Source organism: Hylaeus volcanicus, chromosome 6, assembly GCF_026283585.1.
Source record: "Hylaeus volcanicus isolate JK05 chromosome 6, UHH_iyHylVolc1.0_haploid, whole genome shotgun sequence".
NCBI classification, from domain to species: domain Eukaryota; kingdom Metazoa; phylum Arthropoda; class Insecta; order Hymenoptera; family Colletidae; genus Hylaeus; species Hylaeus volcanicus.
The window spans coordinates 23703907-23718446 of NC_071981.1; the positions used below are offsets into that span (position 1 = coordinate 23703907).

At 34.6% G+C, this 14540-nt stretch overlaps 1 protein-coding gene across 7 annotated transcripts; it reads right to left on the minus strand.

Annotated features, from left to right (window-relative positions):
* Nucleotides 1-7: 7 nt before the first annotated feature.
* LOC128878006 (mitogen-activated protein kinase kinase kinase 11-like) lies at nucleotides 8-13651 on the minus strand. Of its 7 annotated transcripts, none has more exons than XM_054125758.1 (16): nucleotides 13019-13650; nucleotides 12640-12862; nucleotides 12308-12542; nucleotides 12002-12219; nucleotides 11588-11928; nucleotides 11329-11509; nucleotides 11075-11223; nucleotides 10814-10986; nucleotides 10676-10696; nucleotides 10297-10543; nucleotides 10098-10217; nucleotides 9357-9560; nucleotides 7896-7925; nucleotides 5115-5526; nucleotides 4670-5005; nucleotides 9-4601 (listed from the first exon to the last, which is right to left on the minus strand). In XM_054125758.1, exons 2-16 carry the CDS (start codon nucleotides 12828-12830, stop codon nucleotides 3875-3877), a joined length of 3585 nt encoding a protein of 1194 aa, XP_053981733.1. In that variant the 5' UTR covers nucleotides 12831-12862; nucleotides 13019-13650; the 3' UTR covers nucleotides 9-3874. The 7 variants fall into 7 exon arrangements, with proteins under 7 accessions (XP_053981738.1, XP_053981733.1, XP_053981732.1 ...); XM_054125757.1 differs by having other exon boundaries at nucleotides 10-4601; nucleotides 12640-13322; nucleotides 13412-13650; XM_054125756.1 differs by having other exon boundaries at nucleotides 10-4601; nucleotides 12640-13650.
* Between the last annotated feature and the right edge of the window lie 889 nt (nucleotides 13652-14540).

Here is a 14540-nt window from a genome sequence, read left to right on the forward strand (position 1 = left end):
TATTTCTGTTGTTATTTGAAATGATTTATTAATAATAGTAAAGCATCACCTACAGTCTGCGATGCTTAAATGTTACAATAATTGTAATAATTAATATAATATATACTCCGGTTACTATTTATAATTTATATAATTAATATTTATAGAATAATGTACAATGCTTGGAAAAATACATGAATTTTTAGTGCAAATTAGACACGTTTCCCGTTCAATTTTTTGTGTATACTCCATTACATTTAAATCTGTTGAGTAAAAAATCGAAGACAATATTTATTATTGCATTTCTTTAATGAATTCACTTTTTTCAATTTTGCGTATCGTAAATTTAATATTCGTTATAATTTTTTTTTTTCTTCATTTCATTCTGTTTCCATGTCTGTAAATATCGATGATCATGCAGTGCCCAATCTTGTTCGGCAAACTATATTCACCACAGAAAATTCTCTGAAATTCCTACATCTTCGTACAATGTTGTTATATTACACAAAAAAAGTTTTCTTTCACAAGCTTTGGGTTCTGCATTTCATTATTTTTTAAGGCGCACACCAAAGCAGTCATTTGTTACTTAAATACACATGGAACACATTGCACTTAGCTTATTAGTAATACTCTTACAACTACAGAGTAATTTAAAATTTAAATAAATTGCCAGTGATTACGGATTTACGGGTTGCGGTATATTCTACGTCCTCTAAGCTCGTATATTACAAAAAATACTGACAAAAAATTAATTTCACACATGAATACCGAGTAGTTAAAAAACTGTGATAACTCCTCGATACCAATTATTATTAAGTAAGATTGCTTATTATATTTTACAACAAATAAACTTACAAAGAACGGAGGAGATATCACAGTAAATATTTTGTGTACATTAAAACACACTCGTTTTTATAAGTATCTTCTTGGTCATAAATTTTATTGTACAAATTACTAATTTGTAAGCAGCATGCAGTTTTAGTATAACTTCAATAAGGAAATATTTACAATGTTCGTTTGTATCGAAAGAAATGCATTCAGAACAACAATATTTGGTCTTATTCAACTTCTTGATAAAAAGAAAAAAAAGAAACTATTTCTAAACTTTCAAAAAACAGTATAAGTGTACATTTACAAATCAAATATATTAACATATAGATTTGAGAATGATTTTACTATTAATAGTATAATACGAAAAATCACATTTTATATAGTTATTCTGAACACTGTTTCTTCATAAATTTTCTCTAATCGATGGAACATATCATCTATAAATGATATTTAATGAAATACAAAACTGGGATTTTTTTCTTACTTTAAGCTAAAGAAGTTATAATATATAAAAAATAAATATAGCTTAGACTAGCACTGTTGGCGATCACACGCCATTACACAATTGATAGTTGATAGCTGCCTAATATTGTATTTTATATATGTAAATAATTATTGTTACTATCAACAATTATCGATATTAGCATTCTAAGACTTCATTAAATATTTTTCAATTACCTTGGAAGCATTTTCAATTTTTTTGTGTCTCTTAACATATTAAGTACACGATACTAGCACCGTAGAATATCTTTGTACAGCATAGAAAGGCATACCCATGAAATATTATTCTATAGGTCTCTAATAATGTCATAAATATTTCAGTCAACTCATTAATTATTCTCGATTACAAGTAAGATTTCAAAAATTGAAGTCTGAACAAGTATGAGTATGAACCAGATGAAATATTTCACATCATAATGTATGTAATAAATTCTTGTAAGCGCCAATTTAATGGGTTCACTTTTCTTGCTTAAGAAACACTTAAATATATCTTCAATGCTTAGTTAATTCAGCTTTGAGAAGGATTTTATTGGCGACATATTAAATAAATTTCTGGTATACAAAAGAAAATGTACTGGGAGTAATGAATTTGTAATAATTATTAAATATTAGAATTCACCAAAAAAATACTTCTTCAAAGTTTGTCTCTTCACCTTTCTTTAAATCTACTGTATTTTATTTACATTGCGACATATCCTACAATACTGATTATCATTCAGGAAATCATTAGGAAAGCATATAGTTTTTTTGAAACGAAAATCTGTGTCGCTTTTTAATATTTAACTTCTTATACGAGGTCGGAGAAATGAAGGAATTATTTTGATTCGATACACCACGGCGTAGAACATACGCAACATGTAAATAAGTTTTGATTGGCTTGTAAGTTTAATCTAAATTAATTAGTTGTTACTTTACATTCTTGAACCAATAAATTAAACACATGCACGCATAAAAAATCAACTTTTTAGTAATTAATGAGAAATAGAACATAGATCAGAATACAGGCCTTCTCGAGGGTATTCCTTTCTTTTTTTCTTATTTAATTAATTTAAAAAAAAAGGAAGGAAATGCATTTCCTTAATATCCGGTATCTTGGTCATATATTAGTAAGTGAAAAATAAAAACAACTTTCGTAGCACTTGTGCATTTAGACTTTACACAGTGTACCTATATAAAGGAATGTATCGACCATTGTTACATTGTTAAACAAATAATAACTATCCAATGTATACTTATATGTACAATATTGATTATGTATATGGAGTGTTTTTGTTCTAAAAGTTTTGTAAGTATATCACACCTTAAACGGCTATATACTTTTTATAGATATACTAAGTATGTTAAACACTTCTCTACAGGTACGCCAATCACTTGAATGCATACTGTTTTTTATATATAAAAGAGGTGTCATTTTAACTGCACACGGCATACTAAATTAAATCTATCACGCTGGTAGCTCACGAATTCATTAAAATTCCTACTGTACAAATTTGTTCACACGTGTACCTAGTGCCATGGTATCTATATAAACATTAAAACAAAACAAAATAATGTCGTATTTGACATAATATAATGATAAACAAAAAAATTTATATGTACTATTATTTTTATGCATTTCTGATGTTTTATATATTTATGCAAAAGAAATTGTATATGCAGCAAAACTTTTCAATGTTTTCCTGATTATATAATTATTTCTATCGTGCTATGTAATAGCCAGTTTAAACATTCAACTATTTTTTGTCAGTCACAAAAAAATTTTGATGGAATGTAAATTAATAATAAGTTGAATATCTCCAATAAATATGAGCAGACATGTGTAGTATGATTAAAGGAACAATAAAGTCTCGTTTCTCTAATGTGGCATTGGATGAACAAGTAGATACACACAATCCAATTCTCGATATCCAGAAAATGGAGCCAATATCATTTTCAACGAATTCGCATAATGTAACAAGATGTCTATAATAGAACATAATACTGTTTTATATACGTTCCCTTCCAAAACATTTAAATTAAAGCATTCGTCCTCTGTTAAATGCTTTAAGTGCCCATGTGAATAATAGAAATACATAGTATTTACATGCTCAATGCCAGCAGCAGATGCAGGATGTGCGGAATGTACGAATAGAATATTTGTAATACATACAATTCAAATAACATTGGGATAATGTTGTTGTCGAATGCGCAATGCAAGAATTACAATCCTGACATTCATACTATTGCTACAAAACATACATGAGACATACCAGTTCTTTATCGAATTAAAAACAGTCTGATCGGATATGAGAGTCTCTCACAAGGATGTCTCAATATTCTATATATGGAATGTTTAATTCTTACAGTATTCGATGACCTGCATTAATACATGAAAAAATGTTCTGCAGGAGGCAGTGCTTTGAGAACGTGCATCGCAGTTTTCTCTAATCGTAACGATTTAAAAATTTCTGCCGCGTCAGATACTCTTTGATTCGTATGATTCTAATTAAGTGTTACTTTCAAGATTGACAAACTTTTCGGATTATTAATTTCTACCATTCGTATCGTTTTAAATAAGCCAATGCTATGACAAGAAATCTCTCTCTAATTCAGAGATACTTGGCTTTCTACTTCTGTTCATTCGTCGATTAGCTTGTAAGGGTACGGTAACATCTTGGTTTTGTCCATGTACAGGAATATCGAGTAAGGTTTCTCTATGCTCGCGTGAAACTCCATCACGGTCGAAAGTCACTGGAGAAAATCGAACCCTACTTATAGAAATCTGGCTATCTTTAGCGGAAACGTAACTAGAGTCCTCGGATGTTAAAGAATCTGGCGGAGTAGGATTCGTCGGCGTGCCTGAACCCGAATTATTTTTGCTTACGCTCTTATTTGGGGAATTGTACGAATAGTTTGATCGTTTTAAACTTGATCGTAATCGACTAACTACTTCTAAATTGCTGGGTCTTTCTCCCGAGTTCGAATTCGAATCGTGAGAATTTTGACGTGTCAGTAATTGTGAGCTATATTCGTGATTAAGCATACTAGGACTGTACGTTCCTACGTTTGAAATAACGTTCGAAGGTCGTTGATAATAATGTCCAGGCGAATACAAAGAATAATCGTCCTCGTCTTCTAAGCGAAACGTTGGATTAATATTACTTTGACTTGATGTACTCGCATTTGAAACATTCGATGAAGTACGATGATGAGTGTACGGTGGAAGTCTTGACACTGGCCGAGCTGGACTATTTATGCTGCTCGGATTGTCATAAGCGTGTGGAAATTCAGAACACTCGAGCATTCTATCGCTAAAGGAGAAAAAGTACGTGAGCGTGAGAATTCAAGAATTCGTCATTGATACTACCGTGACACTTACTGGTAATCTGTTGGTACAAAATACGTTGGTTCTGGAGGTCTATAATATTCTGGTGGAACAACTGTGTATACTGGAGGACCGTAGTCTGGAAAAGGTGCAACGTTTCCCATGTATATCGTTGGTACTCTTTCCATTCGATCCACTCGTCCTGCATCATGCGTGTATACATCTTCGTTGCTGGTACTGCTACTCTTTCTTCTGGGGCTCGGCGTTGGTGCATTAGAGCCTGTACTGCTTGCATAGTGTTGAGGTGAATCCGTGAATCTCAAGGGCTTGTCAGGCATCACGCTCGGTGGAAGACCAGGTGCTATGCCACCCATATTACTTAAAAATGGTCTACAGTGATAACAATGATTATCTTACTATTAATATGAACGTGTACAGAATGTAAAATTGTATACAAGACGAAAAACATTATCGTAAACTTAATAGTTTAGTTGTATACCTATAATGTCTAGCTGGTCCATGATACGTATTATGAGGATAACCACTACTCGAACTAAACTCATAGTCAGGCCCAAGATAACCAGAATTACGATTCGATCCAGTGTCTGCCTGAAACCACCATCGCGGAGGTTCGTCTTCTCCTTCGCCAAGCCGTGGATACAATCTTGGATGAATTGGAGATATGTTTGACATTCGTACATCGTATCCAGTAGCTACTCCAGCTAGCATAGCTGCGATATTGTACAAAACCAGCTCTATTATGCTTAACTTTGGTTTTTTCGTTTCTCCATTGTAGAGAGTTGGCATTGGAACAGGCATTGGCATGATGTAAGGTCCAGTTAATCCAGGTTTCAAGGGATAATCCGAAGTTACCCAGTCGGTAGAGAGATCGGGAGGTAAAGCTGTATAATCTATAAAAGCAATCAGATTTCTACAATAATAATGGTGGTACTGGTACATATTTATAAAAGGGACAGTTTTATAATATATGATTAATATTTCTACTTTCCTTTCCGCAATATCAAATCAATTAAAATACTTGTTCCATTACTAGTATTTCTTTCTTTAATTTTTGTTATAAGAGAACCCTTGATGACTGCATATTTTTTGTCTTACCTTTACAAACCATCTTTAAAGGTCTCTAATAAATGTTAAGTACATCGTATTAAATTTACATGAAATCAGTTTAGTATGATAGTTGCAACATGCTAACTTGTTATTAAATTACTTACAATTAATCGTGTATATAAGCACAATGTGACACGTGCATCGTATTAAAACATTACATGCTGCATTCTTGTTTCATCTGACTTTTACTATTAGTAGTTTTGTAAAGCTTAATCATTATTCTTAAAAATATAGTCACTATACAAGCACAAAGCTCATATTTTTTAAAAGAAACGGAGTTTGATGAAAAACACTGGAACTTTGAAAGATAAAGCAGAGCATAAAGAAAGGAAAAAATAAAAAATATTTGTAAGATAACAAGCACTTACTGTAACTAATTTGAAACAGTTTTTTTCACCCTATGCAATTTCCCCTTTCTCATTTTAGAATCCTTTCTTGTATTCGGTTTATTTATTACTTCATATTACTCATTGAATGAAAATGCAAAAGTACATGATATTGACATTAGAAAAAAATATACTACATTTCTACTAGAATCAGAATGAAGTAGGAATATAAAACTACCAATGGAGTATTTGTTCATAAATGAGATTGGAATTTTAAGGTAAGAAAAGGACCAAACCCAAACGGCGTTAACTGTTAGGATCCTACTGGAAGCATGCAAAAGGATTCTTTTACGCTCGGCCATCGGCAAAGAATAATTAAAACAATTTAAATGCACAAAAAGTGGACATAATATTCTGTTATTTTTTTTTATTTCATTTTATAGTTAGTTTAGCGATCCGAATGAGTATAAAAGAAATAAATACGGAACATTCCAAATGTATGTAACTTTAACTATAAAATGTATACCATTATAAATGTTAATATGCACGATATACTTGTTTTAAAGTTTCCAATTGCGACTGGATTACCACAAACCGAGCGTAAAACTCAGAAAACGAAAAAACAAAATTCAATGTGTCCAACTGAAAAGGTTTTATTGAAAAAATTTCTATTTCTAAATACAAGTGTGCGTGTCGCTCCATGTGTTGTACGTGGTGTGTGCAAAATTTCAGAATCTAAAAAATGTCAAGAGTCTATGATAATACAAAAAAAATGGAATCGCTGTTAAATTGGGCTGAATAATTAACAAAATTTAAGACCGACTTAAATGCATGTGAAGCAACACAAAAAGAGGTGATACTCTGTATAAATTTAATTTTGATTTGTACAACTCTCGAAATTACAACTGTTCAAAACACACTTTTTCAATAAACGCTCCTAAATAAGAGAAACAATTTTAAACTAGAATTCTGTTGTTGTAATGGCAGAAGCATATAATTTCTTTTTCATATAGTAGTGGGCTGTTAGCTCTGCTTTTGTTAGAATGTTATGTACTCCAAATAACATCAGAAAAGAACCAACACCAGAAAGACTGCATTTACATTTTATATACTTATTAAATTACAGTTCAAAATATGAAATTCTTATCAATTTAAATTAAGATAAATAATTTTTTAGATTACTTCAGGGTATGAGCTACCCTTTATTAAAATATCCTAAAATAATATAATGTTCTGTAATTTGATAGACATTTGTATCATAATAAAATTAGTCAATTACAAAGGTACCAATTTATATGCGGATAAAATAAGTTTCAATTTTGCATTTGGCTCTTAATCAAAATTTAAAACCATTTCCTATCAGAAGATACATGTTAACATGTATCGTTTCAAATAATTCAATTGAATAAAATAATCTTAAACACAACACTATTGATGTAAAAAAGAACAACAGCAGTTCATCGTTAAACATTTGCAACTGTACACATATTGCTAAAATATATGCAAATATATTGGGGCACTTTTCTGGAATAATCAGCAAGTGTAGAAAAACTAACCGAATGGCGTATTCATGCACTCCTACAAAAATAACTTTAAGCACAATCTACTTAAATAGAATTTAGAAAAAAAAAAAAGAAAAAGAAAAAAAAAAGAGGAAAACCTTTAAATGTAAACATAAAAAGGCACTGTCCATTTGAGATCTTTACTTTACTACGATGCACAAAAGTAAAAATATCATTTGCTGAGGCTAACTGAAAGGGAAACGAATCGGGTCTCTCATAAAGTTTGAGTGTAAAACAGTTGCGCAGCAATGTAAAGAGACTTACGAGTGGGATAGATGCTTTCCTCAGAAAGGCCTGCGGTAAAGAAAATATAGGATTGTTACTAAAACATATAAAACAGAAAGAAGACATATTTGTAAAATTGTGTTCACGAATTAAAACGCTCTTACGCACATCTCTATCTTCGTGAAATGCAACGTTATTTATCACTTTTTTTCAAAAATTTCTCAGCAACACAAGTCTTAGGCGACGTGTAAGCGACCGTGTTCACGTCCTCGGAACTTCTGTGGGAAGGAACGTCCCTAAGCGATCCAACTAGTTTTTTGTTTGGTCCATAATTAATCGGTGAATTTTGACGTTCACACTCCTGGATGTAACCAGCCGCAGGCATGATTAAATCGATGCTATCGACATGATCCTCCTCATAACTACGTAAATATTCGTTACTCTTTGATCTATGACTTAACGAGGAATCCATATGGAAGCTCTGATCTAATTGCGGGCTCCGTTGCTTCGAGCACGTGTCCGATACGTTGCTGACACAATCGAAAGACGTAGGCGACCTTTTGGATTTGTTCTCGTGGAACAAGCCTAAGGAATTTTTGGAAACAGAACTATCGTTTGAATGTTCCGAATCAAAATTACAAAGCTCCGACTCGAGGCTTTCAAAATCTATCCCTTCTCGTGAGTTCGCAGCCAAGAATTTGGGCACTGCGCTATTTTGATCGGAATCACGCCTACTAAATTGTGGTATAGATATCGCATTATCTAAGACGCTATATTCTACTTTAACAGTGGTTGCTTTATCGTCGAGTGCGTCTCGACTTCCCCAAGCTTTCATTTTATTAAAAACTCTCAACGGGCTTTTAGACATCCTCGATTTATGTTGAGACTTTTTACTTATCGAATTCTCAGGGCTCGACTCTAAACCATCCGCATCGTTGATTTTAATTGCAACGGAATTCTTTCGTTCCGCGCTACGTGGTGAATTCAAGGAGCTCTTCCTCGAACCGGAAGGCGAACGAAAGAAGTCAGCCAAAGCAGCTAATCGTGATTCCGAACTGTCTCTGCGTTTCGATTCTTTCGATTTACTTCTTTCGCGTTTCTTCTTCTTCACGCGTTTCGCAGTGCCTACTAAACTAAACGCTACGCTCTGTACAAAGTTCGAAGAATACGAGTGCTCCCATTCACCGGCTATGTGTTTCTGACACTTTGGGGGTGATGTCTTTAAAGTATTTCTATTGGCAGGCTTCGAGTAATTGTCCGTCGCTACCAAATGCTCGTCCGAGAAATGAGTTTTAAGATTGTTCGCCGATTTGTTATGCAATACCACAGACTCGTAAATATCGTTGTCCAGAATAATCGAATCTTCGTCTATATTGCAAGGTGGACAGTTCGTACTTTGCACAATATTATTAGAATTTTCTGGAATGTTATAACTATATCCTGGCTGATTGTCTATCAAATTATTTGCTGAGGAGTACAACTTTCTGGAGGTGGGGTTACCTATTTCTTGAAGAAGCGGGGAGCGGTGTGCGCTTGCCAACAGGGCGGTACGCAGGGGTGTCTTTTCGAGATCTGGAGCAGAGCGAGACCACCGTTTGCCACCTGGTGATGCAGGATTTGGTGGCTGTGTGATAATAGCCCCGCGCTCGCGTTGGTGTAGTGTCGATGGTCCCCAAGTCTTACCCTTTACTCCATCTGCCGGTACTAAAGGAGGAAGACAAAAAACAAAACGCTACTCACTACAATTCTAGTTTTCGCCGCTAGAAAACTCTTTTTAAGCTCTTTGCACGTTTCAAAAAGATAAAGATGTTCCGTGAGATAATCGCTACTAGATTTTCATTAAAATTTGTATATATCGTAAATTATTAGATATTTAACTAAACTTACGAAATATCGTCTATATCAAATGAATACTACGTATGCAATTACAAAATTTTATAGTACAAAATAATATTGAAAACGCTTTCTATAACATTACTTGAAAAGAAAAAATATAAAGGAAAACGCAACATAAATTTTACATGTAATCTTTAAATAATATATATAAAAGTGTATCGAATTATTCACACCATGCCAATAAAGATTAAATATTAAATTAATACAACGTGACTACAAAGCGCAAACAATGTGATTCAAATTTCTTACAAATACTGGAAAATATCTCAGGGCAAAATCATTCATATCGTACAACACGTAATCAGAATCGTGAACTACTAAAAAATCATAGAAATAATCACTCACATGCGATCGCGCGAAGCCTTGGAATACTAGGCGAGCCTGGTGGACTGTTAGGTCTTGATGGATTCCTCACTTTTCCCCGATCCAATGCTGTGTGCTGTACAGTTATCGTGTGACGAAAATCTAAATGAAAATGTTGTTATTACTATAGTAATTATCATTTTCTAAAACATTAAATTAAATTATGCGACAATACACTTACCAGAAGGAGCACTAATGTTACTTCCGGGTTCCTTTTTATTCAATTTTAATCTCGATTTCTTGAACTTTCCGCGTCTTTTGTTTGGTGTAGGAGTATTTTGTTGCTGAATTATCATTACTGTGAGTTCACGTTCTAACAAGTCTATTTCTCTAGCAGCTAATTCTTGCTCTCGCTGCCTCAAGTTTTCTTCGTGTTGTCGTTGTTGTACTTGTGCCTTTGTCAATTCTTCCTCTCTACAGCGCAATTCCTGACCGACAAAAAAATTCAATGATACAAATTTAAAACGAAAACTTGACGATATTTATTAGTTGACAACGTAAATATAGTTGCTGTAGAAAGCGAACACAGTAATTTTAGCAATTACTGCACATCACCTTACCTCTTCTAAGGATCGGCATGCCTTTGTATAGCATTTAAAAGAACGATTACGAATATTATTTACGTTGATATAAATTACACCAATTGAAGAAATTTTATCTTTGTACAAGTCTGCGATAGAGAAGTTAAAAATATGTACCTTTTCCTTCATGCGCAATCCATGAAGAACTTGTTCAATTTCAAGTCTCCAGTCTTCTTGCATTGTGTGAAACGACTCGTGTGGCGTTGCTGCAAACGCGCTACGTACTTCATCCAGTGCTACTAGGATTTCGACAAATCCTGGCCTTGAATGACTATCCGATGCCCAACAAGCTAAATGATGAAACATTTATCAATTTACTTTAGGGCTGAAGTAAATCAATAGTATTCACGTTTTTAGCGTTGATCAGGGATAATATACCTTCCATTAAAAACCTCCATGGCTGAGGGCAAGTTGATGGAATAGGCAATGTCAGTTTATTTACAGCAACTCCATATGCTACTGCCAAAGCATCTATTCCTTTATAAGGTGTTTCGCCAGTTAAAAGTTCCCATAAGAGGACACCGTAGCTGCAAATGTATTGAAAATATAATAGAGTAAAACAAAAAATAATTAGACTGATTGAAGTATGGTTTACTACGATTAAAGTGATACAGGAGGCACCTAAAACTGACCTCCAAACATCACTGGCTTTACTGAAAGTACTCTTTTTAATAACCTCTGGTGCCATCCAAGCATACGTGCCTGCTGCTGACATGCGAGTTGTCTTATACACTTCCCTTGCTAATCCAAAATCAGTTATCTTCAACGTCTTATATTGTAGGTCATCATTTTCTATGGGCTCGCTTAATAGCACTATTATTCATGGAAATAATATTGACACGTTGTTTATTTATTTAACGATATACATAGTATTTATGTAAACTATCTTACCATTAGAGCTTTTCAAGTCCCTGTGAATAAGACTTATAGGAGCTTTATTATGAAGGTAGTCCATGCCACGAGCAATTTGTATCGCCCAATCAACAAGTACATCAGGCCTGATTTTTCTACCGCTAAGAACCCTGTTCAAACTACCTCCTCGCGCGTATTCCATTACGAGACACATATTTGGCATTTTTAAACAAACACCTTCTAACTGCACAATATTTTCATGTTTCAGTAACCAAAATAACTTTGCTTCTTGTTGAACATTTTCTAAAGTAACGCTTGGATCTTCGTCCGGATCCTGGCGGGCTGCTTTAACAGCCACTTCGTGTTTTTGCCAGAATCCTCTAAAATATTATTAAAAATTATGAAAGTCATCCCAAATAATTGTTAACATACAGTAAGAGCAAAATGATATACCTGTAAACCTTCCCAAACCCACCAACCCCTATCACCTCTTCTAATTGCAACTCTTCAAAGTCAATTTCAACAGGTTGAACTTTATCGATCACCGACGACACCCTATCGATACTTTCCGCTTCCGCAACAAAATTGGCAGGGAAAATACCAACTTTTCCATGGATTTTTCCAGTCCACCATCCCTCGTCACCTGAGATTTTTGAATCTTTTGACAGGACCTAATACATAGAATACAATGCGCATATACTTGAATGGCCCAATGTAAAATATATAATTTTATAGATACATCTGTAATAGATAATTTACCTCGACCGTTTCGCCCCTTTGCAAGGACAACTCGTCCTCGCCTTGAGCAACATAATCGAACAATGCTGTGAAAAGTGTAGAACTATTGTCCTGCCGCGATTGAGAAGAGGAATGTGTACCATGAGAAGGACTAGTCTGTTGAGAAACAGTTCTTGCCGTGCCACCGCTATGTGTATCAGAAACACTGCTATCAGACATATTGTTGCTAGATGTGCGTCCATACAAATATCCGTAACTAAAAATCAAAGCTTAAATAAGATACACGTTTTTAATGTAAAGGTTGTTTGGAAGTTGTCGCATTAACAATTATACACATAAATAATACTTTGTACCTCGTGGAATGATTATTCGTTCTATTATTATGCTGATATCGTGGAGACGAGTTGGCTGTGTTAGGACTATGAGAATTAGAGGAGCCATTCTCTGGGTGAAGTAGAAACCGCTCGCTCCGATGACGAGCATCCGGTTGTCCGTGGTCCATCAAGGTAGACAAGCCTCTTGCCGATAGCCCGGCTGGTGGCATATGGTCTGACACTCTCCTTATTCTTCCCCTTTCTGGAAATTACAGCTTCGTCGTCTTGTAGCTTTCTTACAATATTGCGTCGGTTGTGTTGCAAGTAATAAAATAGAATGCTTTAGCAGGGTTGTTAGTTACTCTCGAAAGAAGGTGAAACAGACATGTACAAGAATCAGTGAGAGTTTTATATCCACCTGCTATTATTATTTTAACACTGTCCACAAATCCTTGCACATTTCACATTATTTTTACACGTGTCCCTCGATACCGCTATCGGTACGCGAACGTAAAACGATCGCTTGACATTTCAGTGATTAATTTAAATGTACGTACACGTTTCGCGTAAAAAATTGTGGGGTGAGAGGAGGTGATCACCACCGCTAACACCCCGTACATAAAAACACTTTAACAGTGACCGGCATTTTGATTCGCGAGTCCGGCAGCGATGTGTGAAGATTCCGTAAATTAACGCCGTTGATCGTAATCCTGTCTGGATCGCTATAGGAATCGAATTTTAGAATAGTAGAAAAATGCTCGATATGCCGTAAAACCACTTTGGAGTCTCGCGTCGGGGTGTGTATACCCACAAGCCACTGTTGACGAGGCTGATTCTCCTCATTGGATCGGGACTAGAAGCAATGTACGCGGGTCGTGCAGGGTTGAAAGCGACGTGTTCGCCTCCCGGAGGACACGACGCTTCGCGTCAGCCCGCAAACCGCACGATTATTCCACATTTAACGATAGAAAACGGACCAGCACTCATAGCAATAACCTAACGGACGCCATGTTTCGTTTGACGGCCCCACCGTTGACGTGATGATATACATGATATATTGGACCGCGATTTATAGGGAGGACATTTGAAAGGCCGCTCGTGTTGTTTCAGTAACTTAAGGTTTATCCACAATCGACCAAAGTTGTCATTTTTTTTTTACTTCAATTTTATTAAATAGCAATAGGAATTTGTTACGAATACATCGTTCCTTTTTTACGATCTTATTTGATATTTACGAGTTGTTTACGTGAAGGGATTCCGAAGAAAATTGTGAATGCACGTTTAAGTCTCGTAAGCAGGGTCGGCGCGACATTTTGCGGGGCCCGGTTCAAAAATTTTACGGGGCCTGAATTCACATTCAAATCCTACACTTAAATTTTACAACGCGGAATTATTTATTTACAAATCCTGTTATGTATCTTTTATAAGATGGATATTAAATAATAATATTGGGTTGTCCAGAACATTTTCGTAGACCGCGAGGCCCTTCAAAATACGGGGTCGGCCTTGCTCGTAAGTCATAAGGTTTGTCCACATCAGAGCAATATTGAAGTTGTCATCTGTTTACGTAAATTTTAGTAAATAATATATGCATCCAATTGAACATTTAAATGTTTTAATAATGAAAAATGCTCTTTTGTTATTTCGAAGAAAATGAAGAGTGATTCGTCAGAGAGGAAAATCACTAGCCATGATAGTTCCTTCTCCATTACACATTTATGTATGGTTAAAACTAGATAATTATTGTGATATGCTGTATGATATGATATGACGCACGGTATAATAAACTGAAAATGTATCATAAAATTCTCCAAATATCTAACATCAATATCTCTAAATTAGTGTTAACTGCGTTGCCAAGAAGAAAGGATAAATATGCTAGTAATTTTTCCTACTCATGAATCACTGTCCTAGGGTGTTATTTAAATCACGCAAGGCTT

What these genes read in the sequence shown, in the direction of transcription:
- LOC128878006 (XM_054125758.1), bottom strand. Translation starts at nt 12,830, where the DNA reads ATGCCACCAGCCGGGCTATCGGCAAGAGGCTTGTCTACCTTGATGGAC. An exon ending in ATGGAGGTTTTTAATGGAAG is followed by an intron (nt 10,987 to 11,074) that starts GTATATTATCCC and finishes TTCATCATTTAG; the next exon opens with CTTGTTGGGCATCGGATAGT. An exon ending in GGACCAGCTAGACATTATAG is followed by an intron (nt 5,006 to 5,114) that starts GTATACAACTAA and finishes TTATCACTGTAG; the next exon opens with ACCATTTTTAAGTAATATGG.